The sequence below is a fragment of the Anolis sagrei genome, chromosome X (genome assembly GCF_037176765.1).
Source record: "Anolis sagrei isolate rAnoSag1 chromosome X, rAnoSag1.mat, whole genome shotgun sequence".
In the NCBI taxonomy this organism is placed as follows: Eukaryota; Metazoa; Chordata; class Lepidosauria; order Squamata; family Dactyloidae; genus Anolis; species Anolis sagrei.
Genome location: NC_090034.1, coordinates 96,351,097 through 96,364,432, shown reverse-complemented (window position 1 = coordinate 96,364,432; position 13,336 = coordinate 96,351,097). Strand labels below are relative to the sequence as shown.

At 45.7% G+C, this 13,336-nt stretch overlaps 1 protein-coding gene across 1 annotated transcript in view; it reads left to right on the top strand.

The window, feature by feature from the left end:
* The window catches only part of LOC137094902 (spectrin beta chain, non-erythrocytic 4-like), a 109,899-nt gene that overhangs the window by 75,912 nt on the left and 20,651 nt on the right, over positions 1 to 13,336 (top strand). The window contains exons 21-24 of the mRNA XM_067460854.1: positions 4,114 to 4,377; positions 10,103 to 10,327; positions 11,755 to 11,844; positions 12,498 to 12,776. Coding sequence (XP_067316955.1) covers positions 4,114 to 4,377; positions 10,103 to 10,327; positions 11,755 to 11,844; positions 12,498 to 12,776 — 858 coding nt within the window. The remainder of the gene's footprint in view (positions 1 to 4,113; positions 4,378 to 10,102; positions 10,328 to 11,754; positions 11,845 to 12,497; positions 12,777 to 13,336) is intronic.

The following is a 13,336-nucleotide window of genomic DNA, read 5'->3' as shown; positions in this document are numbered from 1 at the left end:
TTGCCCATGCCTGGTATATAACCTTTAATATCAGAGGCAGCATAGAGAATCATAGAGTTGGAAGAGACCTCATGGACCATCCAGTCCAACCCCATTCTGCCAAGAAGCAGGAATATTGCATTCAAAGCACCCCTGACAGATGGCCATCCAGACTCTGTTTAAAAACTTCCAAAGAAGGAGCCTCCACCACACTCCGGGGCAGAGAGTTCCACTGATGAATGGCTCTCACAGTCAGGAAGTTCTTCCTCATGTTCAGATGGAATCCCCTTTCTTGTAGTTTGAAGCCATTGTTCCGCGTCCTAGTCTTCAGGAAAGCAGAAAACAAGCTTGCTCCCTCCTCCCTCCTCCCTGTGGCTTCCTCTCACATATTTATACATGGCTATCATATCTCCTCTCAGCCTTCTCTTCTTCAGGCTAAACATGCCCAACTCTTTAAACCGCTCCTCATAGGGCTTGTTCTCCAGACCCTTGATCATTTTAGTCGCCCTCCTCAGGACACATTCCAGCTTGTCAATATCTCCCTTCAATTGTGGTGCCCAGAATTGGATGCTATATTCCAGGTGTGGTCTAACCAAGGCAGAATAGAGAGGTATCATTAGTTCCCTAGATCTAGACACTATGCTCCTATTGATGCAGGCCAAAATCCCATAGGCTTTTTTTGCTGCTACATGACATTGTTGGCTCATGTTTAACTTGTTGTCCACAAGGACTCCAAGATCTTTTTCACCTCTGAAAATACTTTTTGTGCTCATGCCCTGTTTGTGGGCTCCATGCTGAGACATTCGTTGGGGAGTCTGGGCAACAGGATACAAGGATTGATCCATTGTCAATGTTTTTGTGAGATGTTCTTACCCACGAGCTTGACAAGTCCACCACAGTTGCTAGTGCTCCCTTGGCCCATGCCTTTAGGCCAATCCATGTTTGCACTGGTAAGAATAGCATCACTCTTTATTTATTTATTTAATGTACAGTATTTATATTCCACCCTTCTCACCCCAAAGGGGACTCAGAGCGGATCATAGAACATATATATGGCAGACATTCAATGCTATTATACACTGACAAGATAGACAACTATACATAGATAGGTCTATTTTTCCCAGACTCCACCAGTGTTCACATTAGGGCATATTGAGTATTCATGCCAAGTTTTGTCCAGATCCATCATTGTTTGAGTCCACAGTTCTTTCTGGATGTAGGTGAACTATGACTCCCAAAACTCAAGATCAATGCCCACCAATCCCTTTCAGTATTTTCTGTTGGTCATGGGAGTTCTGTGTGCCAATTTTGGTTAAGTTCTATCATTATTGGGGTTCAGAATGCTCTTTGATTGTAGGTGAACTATAAATCCCAGCAACTACAACTCCCACGTGTCAAGGTATATTTTCCCCAAACTCCACCAGCGTTCACATTTGGGCATATTGAGTATTCATGCCAAGTTTCATCCAGATTCATTATTGAGTCTACAGGACTTTCTGGATGTAGATGAACTACAACTCCAAAACTCAAGGTCAATGCCTACCAAACCCTCCCAGTATTTTCTGTTGGTCATGGGAGTTCTGCATGCCAAGTTTGGTTGAATTCAATCAATGGTGGAGTTCACAAAGCTCTTTGATTGTAGGTGAACTGTAATTCCCAGCAACTACAACTCCCAAATGACAAAATCAATCCCAGCCCCATCCCCAACAGTATGCAATTTTGGGAACATCGGGTATTTGTGCCACATTTGGCCCAGTGAATATGAATACATCCTGCATATCAGATGTTTACATTATGGGTTGTTGTAGGTTTTTTCGGGCTATATGGCCATGTTCTAGTGGCATTTTCTCCTGACATTTCACCTGCATCTATGGCAAGCATCCTCACTAACTCTGTGGCAAGCTGCATCACTACTACAACCCAGTGATTCCGGCCATGAAAGCCTTCGACAATACAGTTTACATTATGATTCATAACAGTATCAAAATTACAGTTACGAAGTAGCAACGAAAATAATTGGATGGTTGGGGGTCACCATGACATGAGGAACTGTATTAAGGTGTCATGGCATTAGGAAGGTTGAGAAACACTGCCTTAGATTAAACACTTTCAACCATGATAGCCAGATATTTGCTTTGCAAAACATGAAACTCTCAGGAATCTATATCCAGTAACATAATTTATTTTTTCAAAAACTTTTTAAAATGTCAATACATCAACAAAAAGCTGATATTTCACTTCTCTTCATGCATCTCAAACATTTGATTTGGTTACCTCCATAGGTGGTATCCTTTTGAGGAATAGACATGAATGAATTGATTTTTTTCCCCTAGCAGTCACTGAATTTGTTAGATTATGTGTGTTCTTTAATCAATTATGCTCGCATCTTGGAAATTAATTTTCAATCAGAGGAAGCAGTTTTTAGTACATTTTAGGGAGATGACAGACTTCCTTTGTAGCACAAAAAAATGTAAATGCTCAGATTCTGTTATTCCATGGAACCATAATCTCAAAGCACTTTCGACAGTCCAATGTGTGGCGTACAGACATCAACTCTTCATAGACTTCATCAACTCTTATCTAGAAAAGATAACCCACTATCCAAATTAATTCATAGGCACTCATTTGGAGAGTGGGTTATCTTTTCTAAAACTTTCTGTGTTATTCTCTCTGTGCATATTCTTTTGAATTAAGTTTTCTTTCTTTCTCCTCTGTTATCATATAACTTTGGCGCAATTATAAAGAGATGTGCAATTATAAAGAGACTTTAGTAGACTGGTGGGAAACATAGGCAGGTTTTCCAGAGCTACTTATTTGCAAACATGCTTTCTTTATTTCTTGATTGTCTTTGCTATTTCTTCATACCACAGTTTGTTTATTTATTTATTATTTACAGTATTTATATTCCGCCCTTCTCACCCCGCACGGGACTCAGGGCGGCTTACAATGTACACATATATGGCAAACATTCAATGCCACACACACACAACATTTATAGACAGACACATAGAAGCCATTTAACATGTCAGCTTCCTGAGGGTATTCTGGCCACCAAAGGAGCTGTCGCTTCACCGTCCATTTGTGACACTGATGGAGTACTTCCTCATTCTTTGCATGCTTGCTGGAGATTTTTATGGCATCATAAATTAGTTAAATTGGCCTCCCTGCATAAGTGGTACCTAAATTTCCTACTTGACAGATGCAACTGTCTTTTGGTCTGCAAAGGTCGTCAGCGAGCTACACAATGCTTGGAAGCTCACTCTGACCCGAACTGGCTTTGAACTCAGTACTGATTGAATGCAGCTGACTCCCAGCCAGATGTACTACACTTTCAGTCGTATCAGGAGCAAACCAAACAGTTGTATTGTATTTTAAAAAACACAAAGGTTGCAAACTTGGCATTGTATTAAATATCCTTTGACCAGTAGCTGGCCATTTGGAGTGCCTCTGGTGTTGCTATAAGAAGGTCCTCCATTGTGCATATGGCAAGGCTCAGGCTGCATTGTAATAGGTGGTCTGTGGTTTGCTCTTCTCCACACTCACATGTCGTGGACTCAACTTTAGCCCCATACTTGCAGCATATCATGGTGACACGAATTTAGACTGCTGGAAAACTGTTATCCTCAGCCTTCAAAATGCCCTCCTAAGTTCCAGCTGTGCTCTTCCTATCTGGTTGTGTTTACTCATCTTGATATAATTATGAACTTCAGCAGTATGTTTCTCTGGAGGCTCTAGGCTTTGTGTCCTCGGAAGAACTTCATCCAGATCTATGAAGAATCCCTTCTAGCAGTAGATGATCTCCTTTGTATTAGGTTTGGAGGGAAGGAAAGGGAGTTCATGGCTGAGGATGTCTAGGGAGCCGCCAAGACCTAAACAGGGGACTCTGGCTGTGAAACTCAGGTGCAGCTTTAAATAGGCGCAGACGTGTATTCTGTTCATCTTTCCCACCCAGCATCAAGATCTTTTTTTACACATACTGCTGTCGAGCCAGGTATTGTCCCCCATTCTGTATCTTTGCATTTCGTTTTTTCTGCCTAAGTGGAGTATCTTGCATTTGTCCCTGCTGAACTTCATTTTGTTAGTTTTGGCCTAGCTCTCTAATATGGGCAACCATCTCTCCCTTTCACTCTGCAGGAAGGCCAGCAACTAATCGAAGAGAAGCCGGAGCTTGCGGAAACGGTCCGGAAGAAACTGGGTGAGATCCGGCAGTGCTGGGCAGAGCTGGAGTCCACCACGCAAGCCAAAGCCCGGCAGCTGCTGGAAGCCACCAAGGCTGACCAACTGGTGCAGAACTACACTGACCTCGACAAGCGGCTGCTCCGAATGGAGAACCAGGTGCATATGATTGACCCTGGGCCAGACTTGACCAGTGTCAACAGCAACCTCAAAAAGCTACAGGTGAGTTTGGGAGTTGGAGACTGGGAGTGCATTGATGTGTCCATCCTTGCAGGACATCAAGAAGAGAGATGGTTGTTAGCATCTAGGATGTAGGGCTCTAGCTTTGGAGAGGAATGTGGAGTATAGATGGCACAACTATACAAATGACATCCTGGGTTGTGATTGGGTCTCTGGCAGTTGTTCCTGTATGCAACCAGGAATCAGAAGGATACTCTGCGCTAGTGATTCCCCATCCTGTAGTAGAAAATAATGAGTTGCAGGTCTTTTAACTGGGCTGAGGGGAGGGAAGTGCCATCTTTCAGTTGTTACATACCCTACTAGGTGACAATTCCCTTGTGACGGTGGTGGGAGCGAGAGGAGAGCCTCTCCTGATAATTGTGGGCTGGTAGGAGGAGATGCGGTCCCTCAAGTAGGTTGGGCCCAAACTGTTTTGGATTTTATAGGCTTGAGCGCTCTAGCTGGAGGTGGGACTAGCAGTGCTGTAGAAACGTGCCAAGAGGAAGGCGCGTCAAGCCAACCCCCACCGGGACCTCCTTCCACCTGGAAACCAATGCCCTCACTGCAGGAGAACATGCACTTGGGACAAAGAAAAGATAGAGATCTTGGGTGCAAATGTGAGTGCTGACTCTAGCCTATAACTTACTTACTTACTTAGACGATCCCTCATTGTCCGAGTAAGATTGGCCTCCAAGTGCAGTGTCCTGGCAGTGGGTACATGGGTGACTGTGGAGCCCTATTCTTGATCTGCATGTTCTCCCACAGTGAGGCATCGGTTTCCAGGTGGAAGGCGGTCCCGGTTGGGGTTGGCTTGACGCGCCTTCCTCTTGGCATGTTTCTCTCTTTCACCCACCATTCGCGCCTCTTCAGATTCTACAGCACTGCTGGTCACAGCTGACCTCCAGCTAGAGCACTCAAGCCTATAAAGTCCAAAACGGTTCGGGTCCAACCTACTTGAGGGACCGCATCTCCTCCTACCAGCCCGCAATTATCAGGATTACTTTCTTACTTAGACAATCCCTCATTGTCCGAGTAAGATTGTCCTCCAAGTGCAGTGTCCTGGCAGTGGGTACACAGGTGACTGTGGAGCCCTATTCTTGACCCACATGTTCTCCCGCAGTGAGGGCATCAGTTTCCAGGTGGAAGGCAGTCCCAGTTGGGGTTGGCTTGGCACGCCTTCCTCTTGGCACGTTTTTCTCTTTTGCCCTCCATTCATGCCTCTTCATATTCTACAGCACTGCTGGTTACATCTGACCTCCAGCTAGAGCATTCAAGCTTATAAAGTCCAAAATGGTTAGGGCCCAACCTACTTAAGGGACTGCATCTCCTCCTATCAGCCCACAATTATCAGGAGAGGCCCTCCTCTCGGTCCCACCACAGTCACAAGTATGAACTCCAGCAACAGCGAGTTATGTAGGAAGGGCAGGAGCTGAAGCTGCAGCCAGTGGAAAGAGAGTGTCTTGCAGCCATTAAAGTTGCACCAGGAGAGGTAGGGACTCAGCTTCTCTAATGATGAAAGAACTGCTAGCCTCTTGAAGGCCACGGGTGACTGCTAGATGATTAGGTAAGGGGAGCTGAGGGGAGCGGGCTATGCTTTTATTATCCGTTCACAAGGAGCATCAGATCCTGCCTGCTGTCCCTGGTTGGCTGATTCTCCCAGCGGTCCATACCATTTCCATTCAAGGGGATCTTCATGAGAGGCTAGGAAGAACGTGATGGTATCTTGTTTTGTTTTCCAATGCTTTCTCTCTGAATTCTGGGATACGCGGTCACAGGACCTGACTCCATAGGCGGGAACGCTTCATCAGCATTCTGCCAAGTCAAGCCTTTGGTCCTTCTGGAAGAACTGTTTCTAAATTTATCCTTTTAAGAGAAATTCATAGACTATTCTAATTCCACACATTGGTTTTGTTCAGACCTGCCTGGGAAGGAGCAAGGGAAGCATTTCAAGAGGCTCACAAAGACATTCTAGAACTGGGGCTTTTCCGTGTGATTTGCCATACAGGGTTTCAATCCAGTAATTTTGTTGGGTTTTTTTTCCGTGTGAGCAGCGACTTGAGAAACTGCAAGTTGCTTCTGGTGAGAAAGAATTGGCCGTCTGCAAGGACGTTGCCCAGGGGACACCCAGATGTTTTGATGTTTTACCATCCTTGTGGGAGGTTCTACTATTTGTAGCATCCAAGGTTGGGTCAGAGAAGAGTTCTACATGGTGACCAGGTTACAACAAGGTATCCCAGGTGTAGTTCCTTGTTTCAGTGTTGGTGCTGAAAATACCTTCTTCAGGTAATGAATGGATGCTTGGGTGCTACAAATAGTCCTTCGAAACATCTACAAGTGACGCTTTAACTCATCCAACAGATTGGACTATTATGTTTATCTACATGAATATGGACATTTATCCATGACAAAGAGAAGTTGTTTCTCTATATTATGTATATAAGTAATAAACCTGTCATATGACATCATATTTGAAGTTTCAACAACAATAACATAATACTTTGTGTATCTCCCATATGATCAGCCATGGAGGGCAGGTGGTCTTAGCTTGCTTCTCCTCCTTTTGGCCCCTGCCGCCCTGTATCCGCACGCCTCTCCTTGGCAGGGGCAACAGACCTGGTCCTCTGGGGATGAAGGCGCCCCAGCTGCTTGGCCAGCTTCTCACACCAACCTCTCCGTTTTCCATCCTCAGCAGCCCGAGGCAGTTCAGATCCCGCCTTTGCTCATCACATCCTAGTGCGGTTTGTCTCATCACGCTGCATGGCGGTACAGTAGCCCTTTTCTTTTAATCCATCTGTGTTGCATTCTGCTTTTTCTTTCCTTATTCCTCTCTTTTTCTCGTTGCCTCAATTAGATGTGGGGGCGGAGGCACCTTCCCCTCCGGCGATTCCTTTTCCCACGTTATGTTCCACCATCCCGTTTTTTGTGTTAATGGTTCTTACATTTCCCATGAACTCTTGTCAGTTGCCAAGTAATTTCTGCTGCCAGCTGTTTGCCTCCTCCATGGCACGGAGCCCCCTTCCAAACATGCCTTGCAGGTTAGCTGGGGAAGGAGGAAGAGAAAGACTAGGGGTGGGTCCAGACAGGCTTTTATCCCAGGAGAATCCATGTTTAAAAAACACGGATTTTCCTGGGGTCCTGTTCACACACACCACAGAAAGTGCGTGCATTCTCCTGGGACTAGCCTAGGAGAACACCTGGAGGCCCTACCCCTCTTCCCCTGAAGCCCCCAGACCCCTTTGAAAAGTAATAAAAACTTACCTGGCCTCCATTACAGGCTTCGAGCAGCTCTCCTGGTGCATAGAAATTACACGCCAGAAGTGTGTGTGCGTGTGTGTGTGTGTGGGGGGGTGATTTTCCTCCCTCCCCCCCAAACTCCTGGTGCATAATTTCTACGCACCAGGAGAGCTGCTCGAAGCCTGTAATGGAAGCTGGGTAAGTTTTCATTACTTTTCAAAGGGGTCTGGGGGCTTCGGGGGAGTGGGTGGGTATTCCCATAGTTTGCTGCGTTTATTTATCCTGGTAAACTGTGGGAATGGTGTCCGGACTGTAGTCCGGAAACCGGAAGTAGTAGGTTTATCCCGTGCCTTCCAAAAAGGCGTGGAATAAACCCACTATCTAATTAATCCACTACAAGCCAGGGTTTTCCTGGTTTGTAGTGAATTAATTCGGGACTGTCCAGAACATTGTCTGGACAGCCCGTCCTTTATTGCGGTATCTACCACAATAAAGGTACTGACTGGACAGGCCCTGGGAGAGTCTAAGCATTGGTGGTTTGGTTCTGTGCAACTCCTGATCACTGCATGGCCTTGAACAAACAGCTGGAAATGGACAATGACCGCTACCTTCCTAAGCGGGCTGTCCTTTTGCAAGTGGAAGAAGAAAATGCCCTGGGAGATGCACATGCTCCCATCTGTAGCACTCAGCTTCTCCACATTGATGGTATTTAGCAAGTGAAGAACATTACATGAGCTTTTGCTGTTGTGAGGAGGTGAGCCGGGGAAGGGAATGGTTCAGGCTGATCTAGTTTTAGGCCAGGAGCTTGTTTACACTGATGAGAAGAATCTGTTTGGCACCACATTGTTATGTTCTTCCTTGGTCGTGCAGTGACCCCATTAACTCCACACACATTACACATGTCCTAGTGATTTTGCTATAACTAGCCACCCTTTCCCCTGGCAAACTCACTTTGCTGTTAGAAAGCAGTCCGTATTTCCAACCCTTCGCATTCTGTCACATACCTATGACTCTCCCATTTTTTAGTATTTTATGTTGAGTAGAGGCGCACTAATGCTAGTATGTGAGCATCCATACACACTAACACCTTTTTTGAAAAATTCAACTCAGGAAAAAGAAACTTCTTGACTGAATGCTCACTCCCATCACCAGTTTTGCTCCCTACTATCTCCTCCATCCAGCAATGCTGCCTGGAGGAATGGCTACACACCTGAATATTCAGATTTTCTGTAAATTCCTAGGGAAAAGGCAAACCTTTTTGAAATGGTTTCAAGCCTGATCAAACTCATGGCACACAAATTGTCAGGGTTGTCGTTTATTGGGATCAGAACCTCAATAGCAGGTATGGGCAGACTCTGACCCTCCAGGTTTTTTGGACTTCAACTCTCACAATTCCCAACAGCCTGCTGGCTGTTAGGAATTGTGGGAGTTGAAGTCCAAAAGACCTGGACGGCTGAAGTCTGCCCATGCCTGCTATATAGATTCATGTCATTCTATATGAATATGAAATTAATACATTTTTTAGGTTTTATTGACAAGTACCAAGACACCTCTAAGCTGTGAAAACTTAACAAAGTATGCATACTAATGTCCTGTTCCATTCCACTCCCAAGATATTAAAGGTAGAAAAAAAAAGAAGATAAGTGCAAATAGAGCCACATTCATGGCCATTGGGATTGTTACTGGTGCTGGAAGGAAGCATGGCATGGAGGGAAGCTAGCTCTGGAAAGGGGCTCCGTGTTTGCAATTTCCACTTCCCAATTCTCTGTCTCAAGTGCATCTGCTGGGAATTACTTGTGTGTTCCATAATACATCTCTTAAGGTGGTTTGTTTCTACTTTTCACAGGGACTGCATTCCATGGTTTCTGTGACCCTTTCATAATAGGGACACAGTTCGTGCAATAAGGGAAGGAGAACCCTAGGGCGAACTTCAGGACTTCAAAGCCAGTGGAAACCCTCTGGAATTAGAATATCCATTTTGTCACCCATCTCATTCTTATGGATACCTGCATCTGCTTTCAGTTATTGCTTCCCACTTCCAAACCATCACAGAAATGGTTCTGGAAGGCCAAGTCAAAGCTGTCCTCCATTCCACCCAAACCCAATGATTGGAAAAGTTATTAAACTTTGCAAAAATCAAAATGCCATTTGTGTCTGTTTCTTCCCAAATGCCATATGATGACAAGGGGGAAACAGACGAGTTGTCTACATAGTCTCCACTGTTTATGGTGCAGACAAGGAACAATTTGGGCATGGGGTCATTCATCATGGGATCTGCCTAGGATGGAGAAATGTATGCAGTTGGATGCTTCTAACCATGGGATTGAACCCTGAATAGAAACTTTCTGCCCAGGATTCCTCCTTGGCAGAAGATAGCAGGCTACTCAGCCATGCCACACTGCCAGGAGAGCTGGGCCTGGGAAGCTCGCACTCCACAGGTTTTCTCATTCTTCTCCTTCTCCTCCTGTTCCTCTTCCTCCTTGCTGTCTTGCAGAGCATGGAGTCACAGGTGGAAGAGTGGTACAAAGAAGTGGGGGAGCTGCAGGCCCAGGTGGCTAATCTCCCCCTAGAAGCCACCAGCATGGAAATGGTAGAGGAGAGGCAGAACACGGTTGGGACGCGCATCGTGCGCCTCATTGAGCCACTCAAGGAGCGCCGGAGAATCCTGCTGGCCTCCAAGGAAGTGCACCAAGTCAGCCACGACCTGGAGGATGAGATTGTAAGTAGTGTGTGGGGAGGGTCCTCAAATTGGGATGGAAAGAAGTGTGTCAAACATGGGGTGAAACATGGAGGAGGAATGTACAATTCTGTGGTCAGAGGGGACGAAGAACTGCAATTTTTGATACTACTCCTAAAGCAGTATTTCTCAACCTTCCTAATGCTGCGACTCCTTAATACAGTTCCTCATGTTGTGGTGACCCCCAACCATAAAATTATTTTCATTGGTGCTTCATAACTGGGGGAGGGGTGTTGATTTTGTCATTTGGGAGTTGTAGTTCTTGGGATTTATAGTTAACCTACAATTCCACCAATTATGGAATTGAACCAAACTTGGCACACAGAACTCCCAAGATCAACAGAAAATACTGGAAGGGTTTGGAGGGCATTGACCTTAAGTTTTGGAGTTGTAGCTACATCCAGAGAGCACTGTGGACTCAAACAATGATGGATCTGGAGCAAACTTGGCACGAATACTCAATATGCCCAAATGTGAACACTGGTGAAGTTTGGGGAAAATAGACCTTGACATTTGGGAGATGTAGTTGCTGGGATTTATAGTTCGCCTACAATCAAAGAACATTCTGAACTCCACCAACAATAGAATTGGGTCAAACTTCCCACACAGAACCTCCATGCCTTGAAGGGACTCGCATGATTTCCCTTGCCTGCACATGCACATCATGCTGCCATGCTCCGAGTATGCCTGCTCTCCTCACCTGGAGTCTCAGAAACAGCCCTCCCCTTGGCTGAGAGGCCAGCTGAGAGGCTGCCCAATCACAGTGGAGGAGGGCTTTTGGTGGGAGGATTCACCATCTGTTTCCAAAAAGGAAGAGAAGGACAGGTGGAGAGATCTTCAGCCTTCTCTGTCAAAGGGGTTCCTAAGACCATCAGAAATACATGTTTTCTGGTGGGGGTTTGGTGACCCCTATGAAACACTCATGCAACCTCCCTCCCCAGGGGTCCTGACCCTCAGGTTGAGAAACACTGTCCTAGAGCAATGGGGTTAATGGCAGACCCACTTTTCTGGCAGTCTTAGAAGGCAGGTAAAATAAAAAGGACAAGGGAAAACAATCTCAGGGGCTGCTCTCCCACAAATAATAATAACAAAGATGTGCAGTGGTTGTCCATGTGGCAAGCTTTCATTCTAAAAAGGTTTTTTTCCCTCAACTAGTGGCCTAGGGTCATAAACGACCAAGAGGTAAAAAAAAGAATTCTGGGATCTGAAGTTCAAAGCACCCAGAGAACCAAAATATAGGATCTTTGGTATTCCTTCCAGCTCTATGACTTTAGGAACTTTCCATCTATGCAGAGTTGTTGCCCATGCAGATGACTGCAATGGGGTAGGGAAAGTACTATTGATCAACTGTATTTTGGGGAGTGCGTGGCTTCCCACTCATTCCACCTGCCACTCTCTTTCCCATTCAGCTCTGGGTACAGGACCGCCTGCCACTAGCCACACTGAAGGACCATGGGAGCAACCTGCAAACAGTCCAACAGTTCATCAAGAAGAACCAGGTAAGGAGACAGTGCTGGGAGAACATCTCAATCTAGTGGCAAACATTGTTTACAAAGTGTCCTGCTTAGTTCTGATCCAGTGCTGCCATAAATCCAGTCAATAATAATAATAATAACATTAATAATAATAACTTTATTTATATACCACTCTATCTCCCCGAGGGGACTCAGGGCGGTTTCCAAGTAACAACACCAAAACATACAGAGTAATCAACATAAGCATAAAATTAACAAAACAACATAAGCACGAAATATCACAACACACATATATATTAAAAATTATCCTGCCTCCTCTTCGTGGCTGTTTGTCAGGGCAAGGAAAAGGGTCAAGGCAATTAAAAAGGACAGGCCAACGTTAGTGCAAAATCAGAGTATAGGGGCCAGGGAATTGGGTAAAGTGCTATAACTTCAAGGGCATCCCCACGTAGGGTGCATTGCAGTAGTCCAGTCTGGATGTAAACAAGGCATGGACCACCCTGGTGCAGAACTTAGTTGAACTTTAGTTATTCTAGACCATTAATCTTAAACTCCATCACAAATGTGGTGTAAGAGCTTATCTTTGGAGTTTTCAATACTACATTTTTAAGCTGTACCTTCTCCCAATCTCTAGGGCAACTAAATGAAAGTTCTTCTTTCTTGCCTCCACATGCCAGAATCTGCGTCGAGAGATCCAGGTGCACAAACCCCGGATGGATGATGTCCTGGAGCGTGCCACCAGCATTGCCACCATCAAGAGCCCCGAGGTTGATCCTGTCCGTCTCCTGCTGGAGAAGCTCTCAGAGTTGTGGATAACCCTCCAGGAGGAGACGGAGCGGCGGCAGCATCTCCTGGATGCAACCTACCAGGTGGAGCAGTACTACTTTGATGTGGCCGAGGTCGAATCCTGGCTGAGCGAACAAGAGCTCTTTATGATGAATGACGAGAAAGGCAAGGTGAGTGGCTGGCCAGGGGGAAAGGAAAGAACAACTAAAACTTATGCGGCAGCTGTGACCGTACCTTGTGAAGTCTGTTTTGGACACGGTGGTCCACACTTTAGTTACCTCTTGATTGGAGTATTGCAATGCGCTCTATGTGGGGCTGCCCTTGAAGGCAGCCCGGAAACTTCAACTGGTTCAGCGATTGGCAGGCAGACTGCTAACTGGAGTGAATTACCGGGAGCGCTCAACCCCCCCCCCCCCTGTTTAACGAGCTCCACTAGCTGCCGTTTATTTTCCAGTCCCAATTCAAGGTGCAGGTTATCACCTACAAAGCCCTGAATGGTTTGGGACCTTCGTGACCGCATTTCCTTCTACGAACCTGCATGATCCCTTCGATCTTCCGGGGAGGCCCTCCTCTCGCTCCCACCTCCATCACAAGTCACTTCGGGAAGATGGTGGCGGGTTATAAATAAATTTTTATTTTATTTATTAAAGAACTTATTGATGGTGAAGTATAACTCAAAGCCTCCCATGGCACAATGGGTTAAACCTTTGTGTCGGCAGGACTGCTGACC